The sequence below is a fragment of the Tachypleus tridentatus genome, unplaced genomic scaffold (assembly GCF_004210375.1).
Source record: "Tachypleus tridentatus isolate NWPU-2018 unplaced genomic scaffold, ASM421037v1 Hic_cluster_2, whole genome shotgun sequence".
In the NCBI taxonomy this organism is placed as follows: Eukaryota; Metazoa; Arthropoda; class Merostomata; order Xiphosura; family Limulidae; genus Tachypleus; species Tachypleus tridentatus.
In genome coordinates, this window is record NW_027467782.1 from 23,691,847 (window position 1) to 23,713,579 (window position 21,733).

Consider the following 21,733-nt stretch of genomic DNA (forward strand, 5'->3'; position numbering starts at 1 on the left):
CATTATTAAGAAACAACAACATCTGAAAATGTATTTTATTTATCAACAATAAATATTTCTCCCCTTATTTTTTACGCTCCATCTATAACATTTTAAACATCTTTACTGTGAATATTTCTTTTAAGTTAGAGATAATATTTACAACTGCACCGTTTTGTTTAAAATATTGCTTCTTTCGAAGGAGTCAATATAAATGAAACTTAAATTAAAAAGCTGAACTGTGATCTGTTTAGTGAACCGAATAATCATTAAACAGCTGCTTGCAGAAAACGTAGTGCTAATATAAATTCAAGTATTTTTCTCAAATTAGGTTAGCTGGCCATGAGGCACGGTTTATGCGAAGCATTTGAACTTCCTAAAAACTAAAAGTATCTATATTTTAAGTTATCATGATATATGGGTAGCCCGAATGATTTTTATTTAGCATCAAATCAGATTTTCAACCGGGGTAAAAAATGTTTTATAACATTTAAAGGATTTGGTTTGCTTTGAATTTCGCGCAAAGCTGTTTGAAGACTATCTGTGTTAGCCATCCATAATTTAGTAGTGTAGGGGAAAGCAACTACTCGTCACTACCCACCTCCAACTCTTGGGCTACTCTTTTATCAACGAATAGTGGGATTGACTGAAAAATTATAACGCTCCCATGGCTAAGAGGAAACGTATAAGAAAAAAGAATAATACAGAATTGAGAGGTCTTTGGATCATTTCGCTTGATCCATTGTTCAACTGTTTACTAAAATTCATGCGCTGGCGCCCCGACGGTAAGGAAATGGGTGAAGAAGAAACAAAAATCAAACCTTAATCTTGATATTCTAACTATGATTTTTTGTCTTTCTATCCGATCCATATTTCTTCCTGTTTTTATCTTTTTGCCCTTGTTTTTCTTTTCTTTTTCTTCTTTTCCTTTTATTTTATGCAATCTCCCTCGGAAATCGTATGGTTTTTCTACGACGTAGGGGCGCAAAGAAAGACCCTCCTTATGCCTGCGAGCATATATATAGCATAGTTGACATAATAAGTAATAGGAGAGAGGGCCTGAGCTAGTCACACGTGCCAATATTTCTGCCAACATGCTATTCAGAACGAAACGTTCATCCTCGCCAGTTAGTGCCGCCGGTAATTGTCGACGGCCTACCGCCGAACCTCATGCCGTACCAAGTCGCCACATTGATCGCCCGAGCCAAGCCTGGGGCAACCATCGAACCGTCCAGGACCCGTATTTTACGCCGGGGCGGAATCCTCATCCAACCAGCCACTGCTGCAGACCAAATTTATCTGTGCCAGCCATGGAACACTGAATTTAAAGTAAGTTGTTCCCCCACTAAAAGTCCAGTCAATCTTTATTCTGTATTCCTCAGGGGCGTCGACCCATCAATTCAACCAGAAGAAATTAGACAAAGCATAGAACCCCAAATACAAGCCAAGGTATATGCAGTTCATCGAATTTTTTCTAAGAACAGTAACCATCCCACCCACTTCATGAAGATAGTGACAACGTCGAAGTACAGTGCTGACTGTATTTTACGTGACGGCTGTTATTATCATATATTTCACTTTAGAGCCGAACGCCCACATCGACGACCACTTATACTGGTTCAAACAAAGCACCCAGATATCGCAAACAACCAACGGAAATCTTCCAACATGAAACTACTAAAATACCGCCGAGTCCAGATCTAATTAGAAGAAACATGAAGACAGATTCGGACAATTCGACTCAGAAGACGACAACTCCCACTGTTAGCAACACGCATAAGTTAATTCCATTCAGTTGCTTGTTACTGTCATGATAATAAGTTTACCACAGAACTATCTGAAAAAAGTTTCACTTGGAAGTGTGAAAACACAGGATTTCTTATCGATTTTTTTTTTCTGTTTGAACATGTGATCTATAAAAATTGTCTATTATAATGTTTCTACCTCTGGAGCCCCTGATAGCCAATATAAATCTAACCTCTTGATCACCGACTATTTATATTTAAATCTATCAGTATGCTCTGTAATATCGTGTACTTCAACACCTAACAAGAACTAGGCTTAGTCCTTATTGCTTTGTATTACAAAAATGTTATTTGAGTACACTATTTTATCTCCTCTCACAAAGTGTTTTTTTCTAACTCGTACTGCTCTCTGTCGGTGCTGATTTTGAAACTTGCATATCTGCATACTAACATGCAAATAATTTTGCAGCTGTTAACTACTTACTTGGCAGTGTTATTGAATAAATGTTTTTCCTTGAAGTTTAATAAATTTATAAGTTTTTACTTTCTTGGTTTTTCTGCTTTAGTTACATTGTTCGTTACCATTTTTATTCTTCTTTGTAGAAAGTTACAAGTTATTTTATATCCTTTTTTCGAGTTCATAAGTTATGCTCCTGCAGTTCAGATTGTAATGATGACAACTGCTGCAAGTACTATTATTGACCACATCCAATGGGTCTGAACCAAAATGCTTGACCCATGAAGCGACGGCTCTGGTTTGTTGGAAATTGATCAATTTCACACAGCAATTATAATAAACTGATGATTGTCCCATCATGGTTTTCAGTGATTGGGAAGTTTTGGATTTGAACAGCATTTTTCTCCCTCCTGAGTGTACCTCTCAGTTGCATATTGTGTCAGGCCTCTTCCCTTTTGATGGATTTGGTTATTAAGGCATGTTACAGTTTATGTCCTTATTCCCAGTTTCCTGTCTTCTGCCTCTGCTCTTCTAATAGACTAGTCTTTAGATTATTAGTTTTGTTTCCTACTTTCCTGGATTTTTTGGTTCATGTGAGTTGTTTTGGGGAGCATTTGCATTGAGGGAATCAGTATGCTCTGACCCCCCACAAACTGTGGATGATCATGCTTTTGATTATAATTGTTCAAGTTTGATTGGACTCGGTGATCCTGTACCCTTACTTTATTCCTTAAAATATGAATTCATTAATATTACTTTTGCATATAGTGAACAACTTGTAATACATAATGCAAAATTTATATATGTGATTATAAAACAGTAAAGTTAAGTATGTATAAACCCAAATTGATTAGGAAAAACATTTTAAATAGGTATAAGGAGAAGGTAAGACAATGGGTTAATAACCTTTTGTTTCTTCCCATCCAAATTACTGTACACTACAGTTAACGTCTCTTTCACCAACCCTTTTTTATGACTTTCCTAGGTAATTTTCTTTATGGCACTCTTAAAATATTTCTTAAAAACCTGAAGTCCACTAAGTCCAGACTTTCTGTCATCTAGATAATCTAGATAACAAATAAATTAACAGATTAGTAAGGTAAGATTTCCCTATAATAAATCTGTTTTGGCTTTCTTCTCGAGTATTCAGTTTCTATAAAAATATATTTTCATATAATTTTGACATTTTTTTTTTTATCAGTGACATTTGACCTGGATTAGTTTTAAACCACTCATTGAAGAGAAAACATGAAATAGAGAAACAACAAATTGAAAGTAAAAAACATAATTTTCAAAAGCCTATAAGACAGCTAGAGGAAGAAAATCATTTACAAGGACTTAGTAATGCTCTTCCTGAAAATAATAAAGGGTTTGCTATGTTGCAAAAGATGGGATACAAACCAGGAATGAGTTTGGGAAAGAAAGGTAACATAGTTTAAATGTATATTCACATTACAGCAATAGAATGTAACAAAATGTTTTGATAATACTAGTTAGTTCATCAAGTTCAGTTTATTGTTCTTTTGTTTGACAGCTAGATTCATTATAGTTAACTATAATATATAACTATATATCATAATAAGCAATTTACAAAACTAGTTATCCTTGTACAGACAAAATACTACAACAAATAGCATTTAAGCAGAAATTAATGGATGCTCTTTGTGTGAACTAATAGCAACCAAATAAGCACATGGAAATATATTGTATTGCTTGTAATCATTTCATTTTCTTTCAGTAATAACTCCTGAAAGTATATGTACTTGTGTCATTAACACTAATAAGATTTGCTTACAAGTATTATTTTTGTCTTTTATTCATATGAATTTTAAACATTTGATGAGTTGATGAATTTGAATCTAAGATTTTTTGCATGTTATAAGCTTGTTTACGATAATGTTGGCTTGTATAACACCTTGGTTACTATTTTTAATTGTTAAAACATTTCTTTAGAGTCAAAATCTTAATTCTGGGAGAACTGGATTAATGGGAACAACACAGCTGTTGTGTGGTTTGTTTATTGCCCCTACTAAAAGGCCAGGCATGGCCAGGTGGTTAAGGCGCTCGGCTTGTAATTTGAGGGTTGTGGGTTAGATTCCATATCAGGCCAAACATGCTCACCCTTTCAGCCATGGGAGCATTATAATGTGATGGTCAATCCTACTCTTTCTTAGTGAAAGAGTAACCCAAAAATTGGCAGTGGGTGGTGATGACTAGCTGCTTTGTCTTACATTGTTAAATGGCTAGTGTAGATAATCCTCGTGTAGTTTTGCACAAAATTCAAACCAAACCAAACCCTACTAAAAAGAACTGGATGAACATTCTACTGATCAAGCAGCTTATACAGTTAAAATATCTTATTTCTGTATGTGATATTTGTGTCAATTTGCAGCTTTGAAATTTTGAAAATATTTCATTGTGATGTTTTTTTCAGAAATGCTTACCTGTATTGTAATTTTAATTCCTGGTTTTTGTATTTTCTTACATTCTTGTAAACCTTTCCTGTAAAGTTTTTAAATGTTTATAACTTTAAATTTTATATATATTTTAATTGAAAAAAAAGTTACATTCATTTTCATTTCTTTTGTTATACCAAAATTATAAGCTAGCCAACTTTTTAAAGAATTTCTATTCAGAAGGTTTCACTGAATATGTAATATTTTTAAGTTTCTTTTTTATGATGGCCTTTGCCTATTCAAATTGTAACATGGTTGATAAAACTTAATCAAACAAGACCATAATCAGCTGACTTGTTGATAAGAGGTAAATTGGTATAGTCGAGTACAACATGGTTTAGCTAAACCTACCTCACCATGTTCTGTGAAAACATTTCTTATCATATTGCAGTATTACAGTTCAAAAGTAATTTAAAGTTATAAAGCAACATATCAACAAGCTAAGTTTTTATCACTTTGTTACAGTCTCTACTTGAAACCCCACTGAATTCTATATTTGCATATATGTTTGAACAGAACAGTGTTTATAATATGATTAAATCACAAACTGTTGACTTCTCAAAGCAATTATACTACACCATAACAAATATTCAGAAACAATTGTTGGCTAAGAATCGAAATAACTACAATTGTATTCAAGTTACTAGATCAAATTAGCATTATTTGTTTGGAACTAGCTTAACTCTCCTCCATGAGGGTATTATGGCCAGAAAAATTTCAGGAAATTCACAGACACTAATGATTTCATTTAAAGCAAGATGAAATGAACTCATAATCAAATTTTGAATTCTTTTATGATTTTGATTAATAAGATTTAATAAGTAAAACATTTTATTGAATAAATTTCAACTTTTAAGTGTTGTTTTTAATATGTCCAAGAATGACTACAAGTTCATTTTTTACAATTAAATTTTTCCCTTTAAGCAGAATGCACCTATCTGGTCATGATAGATTTAATGTAACATAATGTTTTGGAACCACATGGGACCTATTGGTCCATCTCAGCTGTTCCATTCTCTAAGCTAAAATGTATATATTTTTAAATATCTTAAATCCAGCCCTTATTTATATACTTGTGAAGCATTTTCTTAAACTCATTTAAACTTGGTGCACCCACAACATCTGAAGACAACCCATTCCAAAACCTGACCACCTTTAGAAAAATAAAACTGTCTTAATTAGCTAAAAATCACTCCTATTTTGCCAAAATTTATACCTGTGTTCCCTAGTCCTGCTACTCTCACTGTTAGTTATGAGAAAAACAATGCATCAATACTATAAATTCCCTTTACAATCTTGAGCACCTCAGACAGATCTCCGTAACTCTTCTTTCTTTAAGAGAGAACAATTAAAGATTTCAAACTGTTCTCATATGACAACCTCTTCATCTTAAGCACCATTCTACTAATCCTTCTCTCAACCATTTCCAACAAAATCAGTGTTTTTCTAAGGTAAGGAACCCAAGACTGAACATAATATTTAAAGTTTGGCCTAACCAATGGCTTGTACAATGAAATTATAACCTCTATAGACTTGTATTCAGTACTTCTGCAGATACAATCTGAAATCCTATTTGCACACTTCTTGAATGACTTCAGAGACTGATGGCTATTACACAAAGCCTTCATGTAGCTTTGCACAAAATTCAGAACAAACCAAACCTCTTGTAACACTTGGTTATTCCCATCTACCATAAATTTTCTCATACAGCTGAGTTAAGAGTTATAACAAACAAGTGTGCCCCTACTCTGTTTAAATGTAACCCATCCATTACAATAAATCTCTCTTTTTCACTCAATGTATCCTATAAATCAACCAGAAAAGCTGTTCATACTTAAGCCAAGCATCCACACAAAAACTGCATCTGTGGTATCTCCCTTTATTATATCTCCTGCTCTATCAATTATATCCTCCACTTACACTGCACAACAATTTTTTTGAACCTTTTGCTTCCTGAAAGGTTTTTGCTGATTGTGACAGGTACCTAGTGGGTATGCACAAATATAGTTTTGGTTTTGCTTCATCATGTAGGAACACTGAGAAGTAGACAGTTAACTGTTTACTAGCAATAATGTATTTAATTGCGTTTATGTTTCTAATATACTGTTAAGTTTAATATCATTAAGTGTTTTGCTTCTGATTTTTGTTTGTATTCAATGTCTGGTGCATCATGTTGCAGTGTCTAACAGTAGTCAGCAAGCATTGACGGATTCCAGTTGCCCTGATATAATTTTTTGCGTTGTAGCAAAACTGAAAATTTAGATGAAACGGTACTTAATGGGCAAACTTGGATGTGCTTTTCTTGATCAGCAGCCAAAAATCTACAAGGAACACCCAACAGTGTTCAAGAAGCATACACGTTGTGCAGTGTTATTAGAGTATAGAAGATAACATAAAATTTTAAAGTGTTGCTCAAAACAAACACTTGAAGTGTATTTAGGAAGTGTTAGAGATTACACAAAAAATATTTGAGATTTTGGGGACAAAGTATAGTGTTTTAATCATAACATGAAATCTTTTTGTACTGAGACTAGTAACAAAAACTACTATATTTTCACAAACAAATCTTTAATAAAAATATTTCATCAAAAAATCAGATTTTTCATTTACAAAATACTTGTCATCTTTGCTAAATATCTACCACACTTTAGGTAGATATACATGTTGTGTCAAAAGTTAGTGCAAATACTTAACATGTACAAATGTGTAGATGAATTGGTATATACACTGCTGGCCAAAATCTTAAGGCAAATGAACATAATGGAAAAATATGTATTTTGCATTGTTCGACTCAACCACTTATTTGAGTAGAGTTTCGAAAGGTGAAAATGAGAAAAGGGAAAATACAAAAACTTTTTTAGTGCTTAATATAGAAAATGTGAACACTATGAAATTAGCCTAAATACTAGCTAGTCAAAAGTTTAAGACCATACTGAAACAAAGCGTTAATTAGTAAACACGTAACGAAATTTAGGCATCTGTGTTCAAGCACTAGTGTTGTCAACATCTCCCACTGACATCTCCTGTGTTACATTGGGTTAAAACATGGCAAAGGCTAAAAAGTTGACAGAGTTTGAACGTGACAGAATTGTCAAGCTGCAAGAGCAAGGTCTCTCTCAACGTGACATCACTGGTGAGATTGGGAGTAGTAAAACTGATGTTGCAAATTTCTTAAAAGACCCTGAAAGATACAGAATGAGAATTTCAAGTGATTGGCTTAAGAAAATTTTGCCAGCATTGAGCAGGAGGATTTGATGGGTTGTCTGGCAACACACCAGCAGATTGTCGAACCGCATTAAGGTCCTTAAGGACACAGAATGCAGCTCAAGAACAATAAGAAGGCATCTACAAGAGAAAGGCTTTAAAAAACTGTAAACGTCTTCAAAGGCCACACTTCCTTCCACACCACAAGATAGCTCAGTTAAACTTTGCTGAGAAGCACCAAACATGGGATGTAAAAAAGTGGACAAAGGTTTTGTTCTTTGATGAGAAAAAAAAATTAACCTGGATGGTCCAGATGGCTTCCAGTGTTACTGGCACAAAAAGGATATCCAACTGGAGACATTTTCTACATGACACAGTGGAGGAAGTTCTATAGTGATCTGGGGTGTTTTCTCCTTCCATGGAACAGTGCAGCTTCAGGTTATACAGGGGCATCAAACAGCAGCTGGCTACACTGGCATGATGGAGAGAGCATCCTTATTGACTGAAGGCCCTTGCTTGTGTGGAAATGACTGGATCTTTCAGTAGGACAATGCTGCAATCCACAATGCCTGCAGGACAAAGGACATTTTTCATGGTGAATAACGTGATTCCTTTGGACCATCCAGTGTGTTCTCTTGAACTGAACCCCATTGAAAATGTTTGGGGGGTGAATGGCAAGGGAAGTCTATACAAATGGATGTCAATTCTAGACAGTGCACGATCTTCATAAAGCCATCTTCACCACTTGGAATAACATTCCAGCCAACCTTCTGCAAATGCTTATATTGACCATGCCAAAGCGAATGTTTGAAGTTATTCACAATGATGGCCATGCAACTCACTATTGAGACCTCTTGTTGGGCATTTATTACCCTGTTTAGGACTTCTTTTTAGTATGATCTTAAAATTTTGACCAGCTAGTATTTCGGCTAATCTCGTGTTCACATTTTCCTTATTAAATGCTAAAAAAGTTTATTTTTATTTTCCCTTTTCTTATTTTCATCTTTTGAAGCTCTACTCAAATAAGTGGTCAAGTCAAACAATGCAAAATACATATTTTTTCTTTATATTCATTAGCCTTAAAATTTTGGCCAGCAGTGTATTGTACTGAGCCCATAGTAAGAGGGTTAATCTAAGCCTAACATTTAGTGCTAATGACCTAGTTATAACTTCATCCTTACAGTTAATTTTGGACAGTATTCTTGGCAAAATTAAGTTATGAACTTTATCACTACCTTGTACTTATTAATCAGCTCTTCTGATCTACCTATCCCTACATCATTAACCCATACTTCCACACAAAAACTGCATCTCTGCTATCTCTGTTTATTATATCTCCTGCTCTGTCAATATCCTCCACTTGTACTTCTGGGTAACATAACCTGATTATTTTCTCCCTATTTATTCCACAGACTATCCTATCCATATGTCAAGGAAACACCTATAACTATAGCCTCCTTTTCATCCACATACTTCTCTGATCCTTTTGTTTTTCTTTTCTCCAATAGTTCTCATATGCAGAAGCTAAGAGCTGAAATTTGTTGCTCAACAGACAATGCTTGTTATAACCAAATTTGTTCCTATTTCTAATAACTCCTTTTAACTTCCTGAAAGTCACATTTTATGTGTAAAGCCACTTTTCTGCTATCTCTAACACTCCATCCCTGTTAAATTGCCAGAAACCCTTTATTTCAAACCAACTTCTGTATCAAAATCATCTACAATTATCATGTTTCAATTATTCTCATTATATAAAAATGATCCATTCCTACTAGTGCTCTAAAGTTATCTTTTATATTTCTTATACTTCTAGTATTACAATAATAACAATTAAACTTAATCTTATAACTCCTATGCTTATTACATATCCTAAACATTTCTTTGCCTCTTATTAATTTTGCATTTAGTTTTCCTGGGCCTTGACAATTGTTTAGACCTTGTGTAATTCTTTTCATATAGCTGAGTTAAGAGTTATAACAAACAAGCCTGCCCCTACCCTATTTAAATATAACCCATCCATTACAATAAATCTTTTTCCACTCAATGTATCCCATAAATCAACCAGAAAAGCTGTTCATACTTGAACCAAGCATTTATCCTTAGTGACCTATTTATAGCTTCATCACTACAGTTAATTTTGGCAGCATCTTTGATAAAACTAACTTATGACACTTTTCATTAAATGATTCTTAACTAAATGCATCTCTGCAAGCTCCCTTTATTAAATTTTCTGCTCTGTCAGTTATATTCTCCTTCTATGTCACTGGGTAGGATAATCTGATTTTCTGTGATGACGAGAAACCTACTTGAAGTAGAAGTATATTCTAAAAATGACTGGTATAGGTATTAAAACTTATTAAAATAGACCTTCTTAGGTCATCTTCAGGTTAAGAAAACTTTAACATTGTTCTCTATTTTAATAAAAGTTTTAATACCCATACCAGCCATCTTTAGAATACATGATGTGATTCTTTTCTCCCTTTTTAACATGCTGGTTATTGCACACACATGCCTTTTCAAGGAATCACCTATAACTATATCCTCCTCATCATCCACATCCTTTGCTGATCCTTTGGTTTTTCTTTCTGTAGCACTTTTCTTGTGTGGCCTAAGCTTAGGTTAAATGTAACTGCCTCTAATAGTTCCTAGTCTTCAGGTTCAACAGAATAGGCACTTTGTAACTAACTTTATTACTTTTTACTCTAATACTTTTCATTGTGCCTTCCTGAAAGTCACTACTAGCTGATTTATTCCTTGCACATAAAAGCTTAAGCTCCTCCTGAAATTCTGCTGCCATTTCCCACAGTCTACATATCTCTATCTGTTGCCTCTTGTTAAATTATGATAGGCTCCAATGTATAAACTCTACATAAAAATTGCACATCTTCATTATTAGCTTCCTTAAAAGAGCATGCAAGTCCTCGGTTCCCAAATAAATCCTACAAATTGTGAATGCTTGACTCTTATACTAGTCATAAACATTGTATCAAAACTTATAACCAGAACATAAATAGTTGATACCAAATACCAGTAGCCTATTATTTACTGTTACTGTTAAGCCTAATGTTTAAGAACCAGTTTTTTTCTGAATAGTTTGTCTGCACACTGAAGTAGTAAAGCTTATCTTTAACTATATAGAACATAATTTATTAGAACTAACAATATACTTAATTTTAATAATAAATTGTATTTATGTATTTGCTGTAATGCAGCCTGATTTATATTATAACCTGCTAATATCTATAAGATGAATTTAAACTAATGGATCCAAGTTTGAATAAACAAGTTAATTCTTAAAACACCAAAAGACAATAAAAATAGTAAAACATGGAACAAAACAAGTATATCTATTAATGTTTAAAGTTATCAATTTTTAAAAGGTTTCTGTAGCACTTTTCTTGTGTGGCCTAAGCTTAGGTTAAATGTAACTGCCTTTTGAAATGTATAGAAGACACTGTTTTTCTTGTTTTGTTAATAGACTCGGGAATACAACAGCCAATACCTCTGGTAGTTAAAGCAAATAGAACTGGACTTGGCAAAGAAGCAGAAGATAAAATTCAAGCTGAAAAAAAGAAAGCTTTCTACCTAGCCATGGTTAAAAGAAAAGCAGAAGATGCAGAAAATGCAAAAACCAACTTCCAACAGTATTCAAGGAACAAAATAGCTCAGAAAAGACTTCTTGCTGACTTGAGAAATAGCCAGAAAGCATGTGAACAACTGGATAAGAGCATAGTAAGTGTGTTGATAAAAATTAGTTCTTGATATGGATCACAATTCTCCTCCTTTTTTTCTATATATTAGAATCTAATTTTTCTTCAACCCTCATTCAATAAAATTTTCAAAGTAACTTTCAAAGTTTCTTTTTGGATACTTTGTGGTTTATTTATAGTTTTGACACCAATAGCTTGAGATAGATACATAAATATATTGACTGTATCATTTCTTATTCCTTGAACTGTGTTTTGTTCTAATATTTACTGTAAAAATATCTTTTAAAGATTAGAAACACATTTATTGTCATTGTATATTTCAAATTATTGACATTATTGATCCTAATAGGATTGTTGGTAACTTTAAAATGAGTGATTAGTATTAGTACCACAACTGTTAGAACATTCTGCTGTTACAGTAAGTTGAAACACTTTCATTTTAACAGGTATAAGTATCATCTGATAAATCAATTTAGTTAGTTAGTTCTTTCAGATAAAAAAAATCACAAAATTATAGTATATATATGTACAGATGCACAATTTTCTTTCATAAAACTTTGGCACCAACCTGTCAATTATTTCATCTCTTACAATATTTCAAAAACATTTTACTGTTCCATGTCAGGTCTGAAGTGAATTAAGAAAATATTCTAGAAACATTGTGGGTAATGTAACATCAAACAACTCATACTAAAAAGAAAGAACTTAGAGTATATAGCTTATTCTTTTCTGCTCAGAAATTTTTAGAAACAGTTATAATCATCACTGAATTTCAGGATATTGAGGTACCACATGAACCGTGGTTCTGGCCACACAGTGAAATGACTGATGCCAACTTGAATGAATCTGATGATGATGGTAATGCTGAAAAGGAAGAAGAAGAGGAATTAGATGTGAGTATACTGTATTAGAGTAGTGTTTGGTTCCAGTAAGGTGAAAAACTATTAATCAGTAAGAGGTTGTTCATTTGTGTTTCAAATAATTCCACAGATAAAATTATTATCTTAAAATGAGTATTATCAGAAAAACTTGCTGGCAAAATATATTAGCATAGAAATGTATAAACTTTTTCTTTTCTGGTTAAAAGTGTTATTTTCTTAAATTAGCATATAAAGAAATTGATAATGGTCTTCTTTACTATAGCCATCAGAAAAACTGGAAATATTGACAGCTTACCTCAGAAGTACACATTTTTACTGTGTATGGTGTGGAACAGCACATGAAGGTGAGAATTTTATATATATATATATGTTGGGTGAGAGACAAATAACTCTGAAACACAGAGATATACAAAAATGATTGTTATTGGTTTCAAATGAGGTGTTATAATGTCATCACGATAATTCAAAATTGCATCCATCAATATGTTTATTAATTTTCTCCACATGGTTGGTCAGTATTAGTAACCTGATCATAAAGTTACTATCATAGTTTCCATACTATAACTTTTAATCCTACTGACGTATCTTCTTATGGTCACAGGCCATGCCATTGTGTTTATAGACGTGTATACAAAATGTTATTAAACTATTTTGGGACTGTATGTAAATACGTTTGGCATCAAATTGTTCATTTAATTTAAATTTAGTATTATACATTAGTTAGGTTCTTAATTTAAAAATAAATACTAAAAAAAAACACCCTAAATATCAATTTCTGCATGTTACATGAAAAGTTAAATGCAGCATTGGTTGAAATTAGATTTTTGATATGTTCAGATGCAAAGTCTATAGCTACTTATGAATTAGATATTCAAATTATCAATAATTACAAACTTAAATATATCTTTTCTATTTTCTGAGATGTTCATATATTTATTGAATCAATTCACTTTTTTTTTTTAAATGCTTGCATATCTACACCTGTTTCATCCATGAACATGCACATAACCAATCAAAAGCTGAGAATGTCCCATAAATGGTTTTCTCAGCCTTTGGAAAGTATTTGCTTGGCAAACTTTCTTTTTATGTTAGTTTTCAAGTAGTAAGATAAGACATTGGTGAGCTTGAAAATTCATATTTTTTTAAGACCGAAATATAGCTTAATTACTAAGCTTGATAAATTGTAGTGGAACTATATGGTATTGGTATAATAATTTATGATTTTTGTTATTTCAAAATGTATATATAAAACCTAAAAAGATTTTATTTTACATCCTCTATGTTTGAAAGTTGATGAGGCTTAGCAGCTTACAGCAAGCAGCAAACAAGTACACAATTTGTAACTAGAAAAGATAATTGTTTTCTATACTTCTTTATTTACTGAAATTTAAGAACTTGTTTGTAATGATGTGTGTGTAATGTATTATAATTGAAATACAACTATATTTTACAAAGTACTGGCTCAGGAGAAGACACCAAAGACAGGTCAATATATAATGACCAGTTTTAATCTCTTGGATATGATAACATGAGTGTATATGTGGTGTATCATTGCAACTTCTGTATTAATAGTTAGGCACAGTTGAAAGGTCAATAACATGAAAATAATAAATCTGTTAGATGTATAACATTAAGATTTAAGCTATTTAGAATAAACATTTATGTTTTCATCCTAGAATGTAGTCATTCTAGAATGAAGAAACATAATTTATATATATTTCCAAACTTTTCATGTTGGTTATGAGGTTGGTTATCATCTGTACAGAGATACAATAGTGACAATAAAATATGAAGTTTTTTCTAAAAAATTTGATAATTACCTGATGATTACAAAGACTTGTGAAATATGAACATTTTCTCATGCATTAAAGTTTTTTTAATCTTAAAATCAAAATGTCTCTGCATGTTGGATAGTCAACATTAGAATAAAAAGTGCATGAGAAAAGCATTGCTTAAAAATCTTATATTTTGCATATGAAAATCTTGTAATGTTTGCTGATGATCAACAAAATTTCATGGAGAAACACATACTGTATTAGACTTTATAGCATGAAAATCATAAGTTCAAAATGGTTATGAGGTCAGTCTTTGGGAGCAAGCTTGTTGTCTAAGAGTTAATGTATTTCATGTGTCTATCTTCACAAAATTTGGCAAGCTTTCGGCAAGTCTTTTGTTTTTAAAAAATAATATTTTTATTTAAGTAATTTTATTAAAGATTTCTCAGTGAATATATGGAATCACTGTATTGACTGCTCTGACTTTAAAGTGATTTTGTGTTCAGATTAGAAATACATTTCATTTGAAAATATTCAAATATCTTTTGCATAACCTCTAAAACATCCTAAATAGTTCTCAAACATTGTTTTTCATTAATACTGTATATTTTATATCATTTTCTTCACCCTAACTATACAGATTTGATCAATTTGACCAACCCTGTAACTACCATGAAAAAAAACATAAATTACCTTTTTTATCTTTCTAAAATGATTACTGTTTGTAACAGAAAACTACAGTTCTTCATCTCAAATAAATTAAAAGCTTGTCACAGCTACTTTCATCTATATTTAATTTTATTATAATTTTTACTTTTGAATTATATATAACTAATAATCCCGCCACACAATCCCATAGCTTGGTAAACATGAAGCTTATGTTACCTTATTGAATGATTTAATGTACAAATTACTCATGAGTATACCTCATGAAGATTTTTGTTTTCATAATCTTAACTGATATAAACTTGTCTAAACTAAAGTTTCTAATTTTTTCATTTGATTTACTTTTGTAACACATAAATGAAAAATATTTATGGAAAACAATGAATATAATACCTTTTACAATTAATATAATACCTTTTATAATGAATACAATATATTTTACTTCATTTCTTTTGTTTTTGGTTGCTGGTGAAAGTTAATACCTACTTTTTTATATTGATGGTAACTAAATTATTATTTTGTTTATTTACATAATGCACCTAAGATAGAATAATAGCATACAATGCAAACAGTGTCCTGTAACTATTTTAATTTAACTGGTTTTTCTAACTAATACAAGAGAGGCTTAAATCAGTTCCTTTAACTGCTCAACCTGAATATGATGAGATACTTTCAAATTGAAGACAGTTCACAGAATTCTGTACTGATACAAAAGTAGTATTATACATCATTGCAGGGATTAAAACGTGGCTTCTCTGTTGGTTATAACTCATATAGTATAAAAAAATGAGAGAACTGTTGGAAGTTTGTGAGGATATAACAGGTGAGCATGGGAAGAGGGTTAGATTTTCTAGCTTGGTTCCATTAGCAAATAAGATTAAAACTATAAAAATTGGACTTTCCCTGAGTAATATTTACATCACAATGATTAATTTAGATTGAATTCTGTACTTCAGAGAAGGGTTGTAAATAAATGAGAGAAGAGGAAAGACCTAGAAAAAAAATATTGTAATTCTCATACTAGGGATATTAAGAGTGGTTTTAAATGTTTTCTTATAAAAGTAAAATCTTAAGACTTGATGTTTAACTATGTTTTGATGCCAAGTTTATTCATATACATTGATACTAAAGTTTAATTAAATTTTAAATGTAACTGTTGGAGGTTGTGAAATTTAGTTTTGATCTGTTTGTACATCAGTTATGAGTATATGAACCTGTATCACATAGCTACTGACATTTATTTCCATCATATGTGAAGGATGACATCCAGAAACCATTCAATATACCATGTTAGAGCAGCTTGGAAATTCTGGTAATATGCTGTGGACTATATTAACTATTCTTTAGATGACTGGGGAACAATAGCAGCAGTGTGCTACCTCAAGTAGGGAGCTTTTCTCCAGTACCTTTTAATCTCTCTGAATCCTTTGAAGGTGCAGTGGACTGATTACCCAGAAATCTGACCTTGTACTTCAGACCTATGTGTAGTACAACTGTGTGTGTGGAAAGCTGGACTTATGCCTGTGACTGTTGATCTTGAAGTACAGTTTGGGTAATATGTGGTTCAGAATGTTACATTTGTTATTGTTTACATCTTTGTAATAGACATTTTGGACCTTGAACGACCTCAATGATATTTTATGAAGGTTGGCTCACAACACCTTATTTTATATCACTATTAGAAACAATTATTTTCCTCTATTTCTGTATTATTTACCTGTGAATGTTCTTCAAAATCTCTATGTTACTGACAATAAACATTTAATATAAAGATTGGGCTGGTACTGTTATGCTTTGTGTAATAAAGTAATTGCTGTGTACTTAAAACAGAACTGTATAAAAAGGTTTTTAGCTTTTTAATTGGTGTTTGATTTATACAGTATTGGAAGTCATTATTAAATTAATGAATAACGTGTGTATAAAATGCAATTATTATTGATTGTTTCCTCCTTTTGCATGAAAATAACCAACACCTCAGGACAGTTATGCTTCCTAATACATTGCCAGCTTTCAGTATTTAAATGGTAACTTGTGTACTACATGAATAAATAGCATTACATAGAATCTCTTGTGTCTCATCCATTCCAGCTGATGAGTTCTGATATTAAACAAAATGCTTATTATGTTGTAAGTTGAGGAAGACAGAAGTTAAATCTGAACTGCTGTTCATTGCATCTATCTGATTTCAAACCACAATGTATAAAGTAAGTAGAATATGAAAACAAAATATTGAAGTTAACTTGTTTTTGTATATAAACAATAGTTTTTTCAGTGATACAGAGGAAAACATTTTTATTGACAATGTTCCCTGTAATTTTTCAATTCATCTGCAGAATGATTTCTTTTAATGTACACCAGCATCAGAGTAATGTGTGGATGTGCACTATCAGCTGGTTATTTAAGTTTTAAGCCTATCAACTGCCAGGGTTGTTGAGATTTTTCACTATTACTGAGGATGTGCATGGCTGGAATTACTAAATGTGCGTCATTTGACTGGTTGTTGTTTGTTCATGCATCATAGAAGGAATTCTGATTATAATCAACATAAAATAGCTATAACAGTGGGCTATGTATCATCCAGTAGTGTTGGAAATCGATACAAAATTGATGACACCCATATTACTTACAGATGAAGGTCAATTCTAACCTATCATCATTTCATGCAGGGATTATTCTTCCTCTAGTAAGACAATATTCCAAACTTTCACCAAATGTTATATAGGGTAATATGTGAAAATAAAAGATGTTGATGAATTGTAAGTTAGCTTTGTTAAAGTTGTGATATGATTGTTATTAAAATATGTCAGTTTTCATAGAAACTGAGATCAAACACTAAACAAAAATTAGGCTAAACTGTTGAGAGTAATATATGACATTTTGAACAGTATTCATTGTCATATATTAATAAACTTATAGTGGCATAAAAACAAAATGCAATGCTCTGTTTAATGTAAATTCAAAATGCTAAATATTGACTTATTTGCTTTCACCAAGTATTTTTTTTAGAATGATACGATAAATTTCATTCAGTTGTAATAACTCATTTTATGGAAATCACCTGTATTCTTACACAATGCATGAATATTTTGTCTAAAATGTTTCTTTAAAGCTATGCTAAATAACCAGTTTATTTTATCTTCATGATAATTTTATATGCTGTAGTTATATATTCTCAATTTCCTCCTTGCTGTTTTAAGTAGGCATCATGGTAATTTAATACTAAACATAAAGTAACATTTAATACCATCTACAAAACAATAAAAAATTCTTTAATTACCAAATAACATTGATAAATTCTATTTAATTTCATATCATGCATTTGTTTTTAGTTTAACTTAACCTTTTTCTCCTGGAGGTACAAAGGTGGCTTTTCAATACATACTTCTGTCTTATCTTTTCTTCACACTGTTTGGTAATGTGTTAGGTACCATCTTCTAACTAAATTAATGTTACATTATACATTTTTTGGTTCAAGGGAATTCTTGTAATTGTTGGAACAAAACTTCCAAGTTCATGTTACTGGACAAGAAAACAAATTTAATTGCTTGATTTTTGTACCTGTGGAGTAATAAGATGTATAATCACTAGACTTTGCAAGGTGATTTCCTGTCCCTAAGATTTTGTTTTAAGTTGTTACTTTTGAAACTTGAAGCAATACACTTTGTATCAAAATAGTATTGCCTTTATGATGCCTGTTTGATTTACAGATTCTATTCACTTGAAATTGATATAAAATTTCATTATCTGTGTTGTCTCTTACAACATTAGTTTGACTAATATAATCAAGGTTTCCCAAACAATTTACAAAAATTAGTTTGGAAAAAAAACCTTTCTGTACCATTTAAAATTGTAAAAAAATAATGTTTGTAAATTTTTGAAATATAATTGTGTAAAATTAAACAATGTGCTGTAGTTGAACTAACTAAAATAATATCTTTGTTTTATTTTATAAACATGAAGTACTTCCAAGAACTGTTGAATTGTAAATAGTGATATGAAAACATATTTGGTCATATTAAGTCAATGATTGACAACGTGACCCAAGAAGACTTTAGATAGTTTAATTGTGGAAGTTATCATGGTGTTTATGTATACACTATATATTATTTTAAGAAATTTATTAAATATAAGTATGGCTATGTGGGAATCAAACAAGCTCTCTCTGAAGGTCTAAACTAATAGAGCCCAGTAATTAACTGATTACATTAATGTGTAGGTATTTGCATGCTTTTGAGTTTCTTTATAACATGCAAGTTATTTACATGTAAAATGTGTATGCTGACCTTACATTCTTATGTTGCAAAAACAGATTTGAAACAATACATCCACATTAACATTTTGGTTTTGTTTAAGTTGCAGTGATCTATGGTGTTATATAAAAATGTATCTCATACAGTGTATATGTTGGTTATAAGATGTTTTTTTCTCTACAAGTGGGTTTCTCGTCATCACTGTTCATAAGATGACCTGTTATGTAAATGTGTATCTTATACAGTGTACAAGTTGGTTATAAGATGACCAGCTGAGAACTTGAGCTTTATCAACTTGCTCATCATCCTTCCTATGTCTATGTAGAATAGTGTATGCTGGGTGCTATGAAGCTAAAGTCCATCAACCACCTTTCCTCACTTTAAAAAAAAAAATGTAAATGCTAGATGTATTCATGAAAAATGTACTTTTGTTATCAAACTTTCATGATTAAGTTAAAAGAATATAACTCAAATATGATATAGATTTTGCAAAGTGTAAAGTGTTAAAACTTCAGTTTTTCTTACTAAAGTATATTATGCTTCTTCACATGAACAGTTATCCAACCTTAGAATTGCAATATTTTTTTCTTCTAAGAATTAATCATTAGTCCACACTGTTCATGGGAAATTATTCAGATTTTTAGTGTAACAGAGTTTAATTATTTAATAAACAAAAATCTGTTAATCTTGCATATTTCTTTGCATGGTTATGATCTCCATGTACTTTTACTTTGTGGCAAGTAGGTTGTAATTTACTGTAGTATTGAATCATTTTAATTGTGCTGCCATAATAAAATGTAGTCTAGAAACACGTATCAAGAATGAAAGCAGAAATATATTTCAAGTAGCATTTAAGTTAGTAGAGACTTATGCACTTATTTACAGTTTATATAATTATTTACCCGAGAATTGTAATTGAAGTATTTGGTATTCAACACCTTTTTGAAAATATTTATACACCAAATAGTTTTAGATCCAGGATCTTGTGTATATAGGTCTCTCAAAAAATATATCACCCAAAATCATGAAAACAAAAACATAGTAATGCTTCAAATAATCACACTAACCACTGTTATTTTACAGATAAAATGAGTGATTTAACCCAATTTTGTTTGATGCTTTCTTTACATTGAGTTTTGTAACAACCAAAACAAGTTATTAAGTTGAGGAAGAAATTTATTCAATCCTAAAAGAACAAAATAGTCTTTAATGCAACACCAAACTGATATATTTGAATTAGAAAACTTTGGTCCTTGAAATTAATACTTATGGGTGTAAATATCCCATGCACTAGGTATATACATGTCCCTAACATTAGAAAGAGCCATGTCATGAGTGAAAATATTTTGGGAATTAACCATATTTTCATCATGTCAGATAACTAAATATTGTCCATTTTAACAAAAGATCATTAAGTCAGTTGTAATAATGCTAGCTACTGTGAATAAGATCACATTCCAGTCATGTCAGAAAGCAAGAAGTTCTGGGCAGCCACAACTAACAGAATGAACTCTTAATGCTGTGAAAATAAGCATGGAAAGTAGTGGAGCTCAGATGGCCACTAGTGTTGCAGTACCAGGTATAAACATGCCTCAGTACCATCAAAAGTTACTTTTTTAGCATGGGTTACAATGACAGGGCAACTGGACAGAAGCTACTCTTCACTTCAGACAGTATTGTACATTGACAGCAGAAGACATAACAGATGTTATCACACACTCCTTTATTTTTGGACAATGTAATTTTTTTCTCTGAGTCCCAATTTCTATAGTTTTATGACAGTGGACAAAGGACACACCTAGGATTAGTGAATATTTTTCTTGAAACTTTTGTTGAATCATCTGCAAGTTATGACAACAGAATTCTCTCAGTTAGGGCATAAGGTGTTGTTTAAATATTATGACAGTGACAGCTCAGTATGTGTAGGCCCAGTTACTGTTGCTTAATACATTGGAGTTCTAGAGCAGAACCTTATATTTGCCTATATCAGTAACCACCTTACTACACAAGACAGTGTTTTTCATACAAGGTAAAACTTGTGCTCAGTTCAACTCATAAAATAATTCCTTGAATGTATCACCACTGTTTTGTGGACAAGCCACTCATCAAATGTGAGCTTTTTTAAACACATGTAACCTGTTCTTTATTATTTTCTGTGAACAATGAACTTCTTGGGTCATCTTCATCAGATTCTTTGTTGAGACTGGGTTGTATTCTCAGGTTTCAGATTTTGTGCATAAAATGTGTAACCACGTTTGTCTTGAATATTGCAAAGGACAGATTTATTAGATGTTAATGGTAACTTCATATACCTAGTTTCATATTGGTTTATTTAATGAAATGTTTTTATTTTCAGAGTGGCTCTCTACTTGTAGGTAAGATGTAAATCTGTAAGTAAAGGAACAGTATGATCGATTTTACACAAAAGTTAATAACAGATCTGGAATGCTGTTAAGAGAATACCACAGAAAACAATATTTACAAATACGTGCTTTCAATGAGCTTTTCTACTGAAGGAACGAGTGAACTCTAAAACTTGTCATATATTACTTTGGTTAAGAAAGGTTACTCACAATACGTTCTTATATCAACAAAATGTTTTGTCAAAAA

At 31.6% G+C, this 21,733-nt stretch overlaps 1 protein-coding gene across 1 annotated transcript; it reads left to right on the plus strand.

The window, feature by feature from the left end:
- Positions 1 to 755: 755 nt before the first annotated feature.
- Positions 756 to 16,606, plus strand: LOC143242959 (G patch domain-containing protein 11-like). Its single transcript, XM_076486572.1, has 6 exons — positions 756 to 1,308; positions 3,383 to 3,606; positions 11,320 to 11,573; positions 12,328 to 12,444; positions 12,695 to 12,776; positions 16,307 to 16,606. Exons 2-6 carry the CDS (start codon positions 3,558 to 3,560, stop codon positions 16,318 to 16,320), a joined length of 516 nt encoding a protein of 171 aa, XP_076342687.1. The 5' UTR covers positions 756 to 1,308; positions 3,383 to 3,557; the 3' UTR covers positions 16,321 to 16,606.
- The last annotated feature ends 5,127 nt before the right edge of the window (positions 16,607 to 21,733 follow it).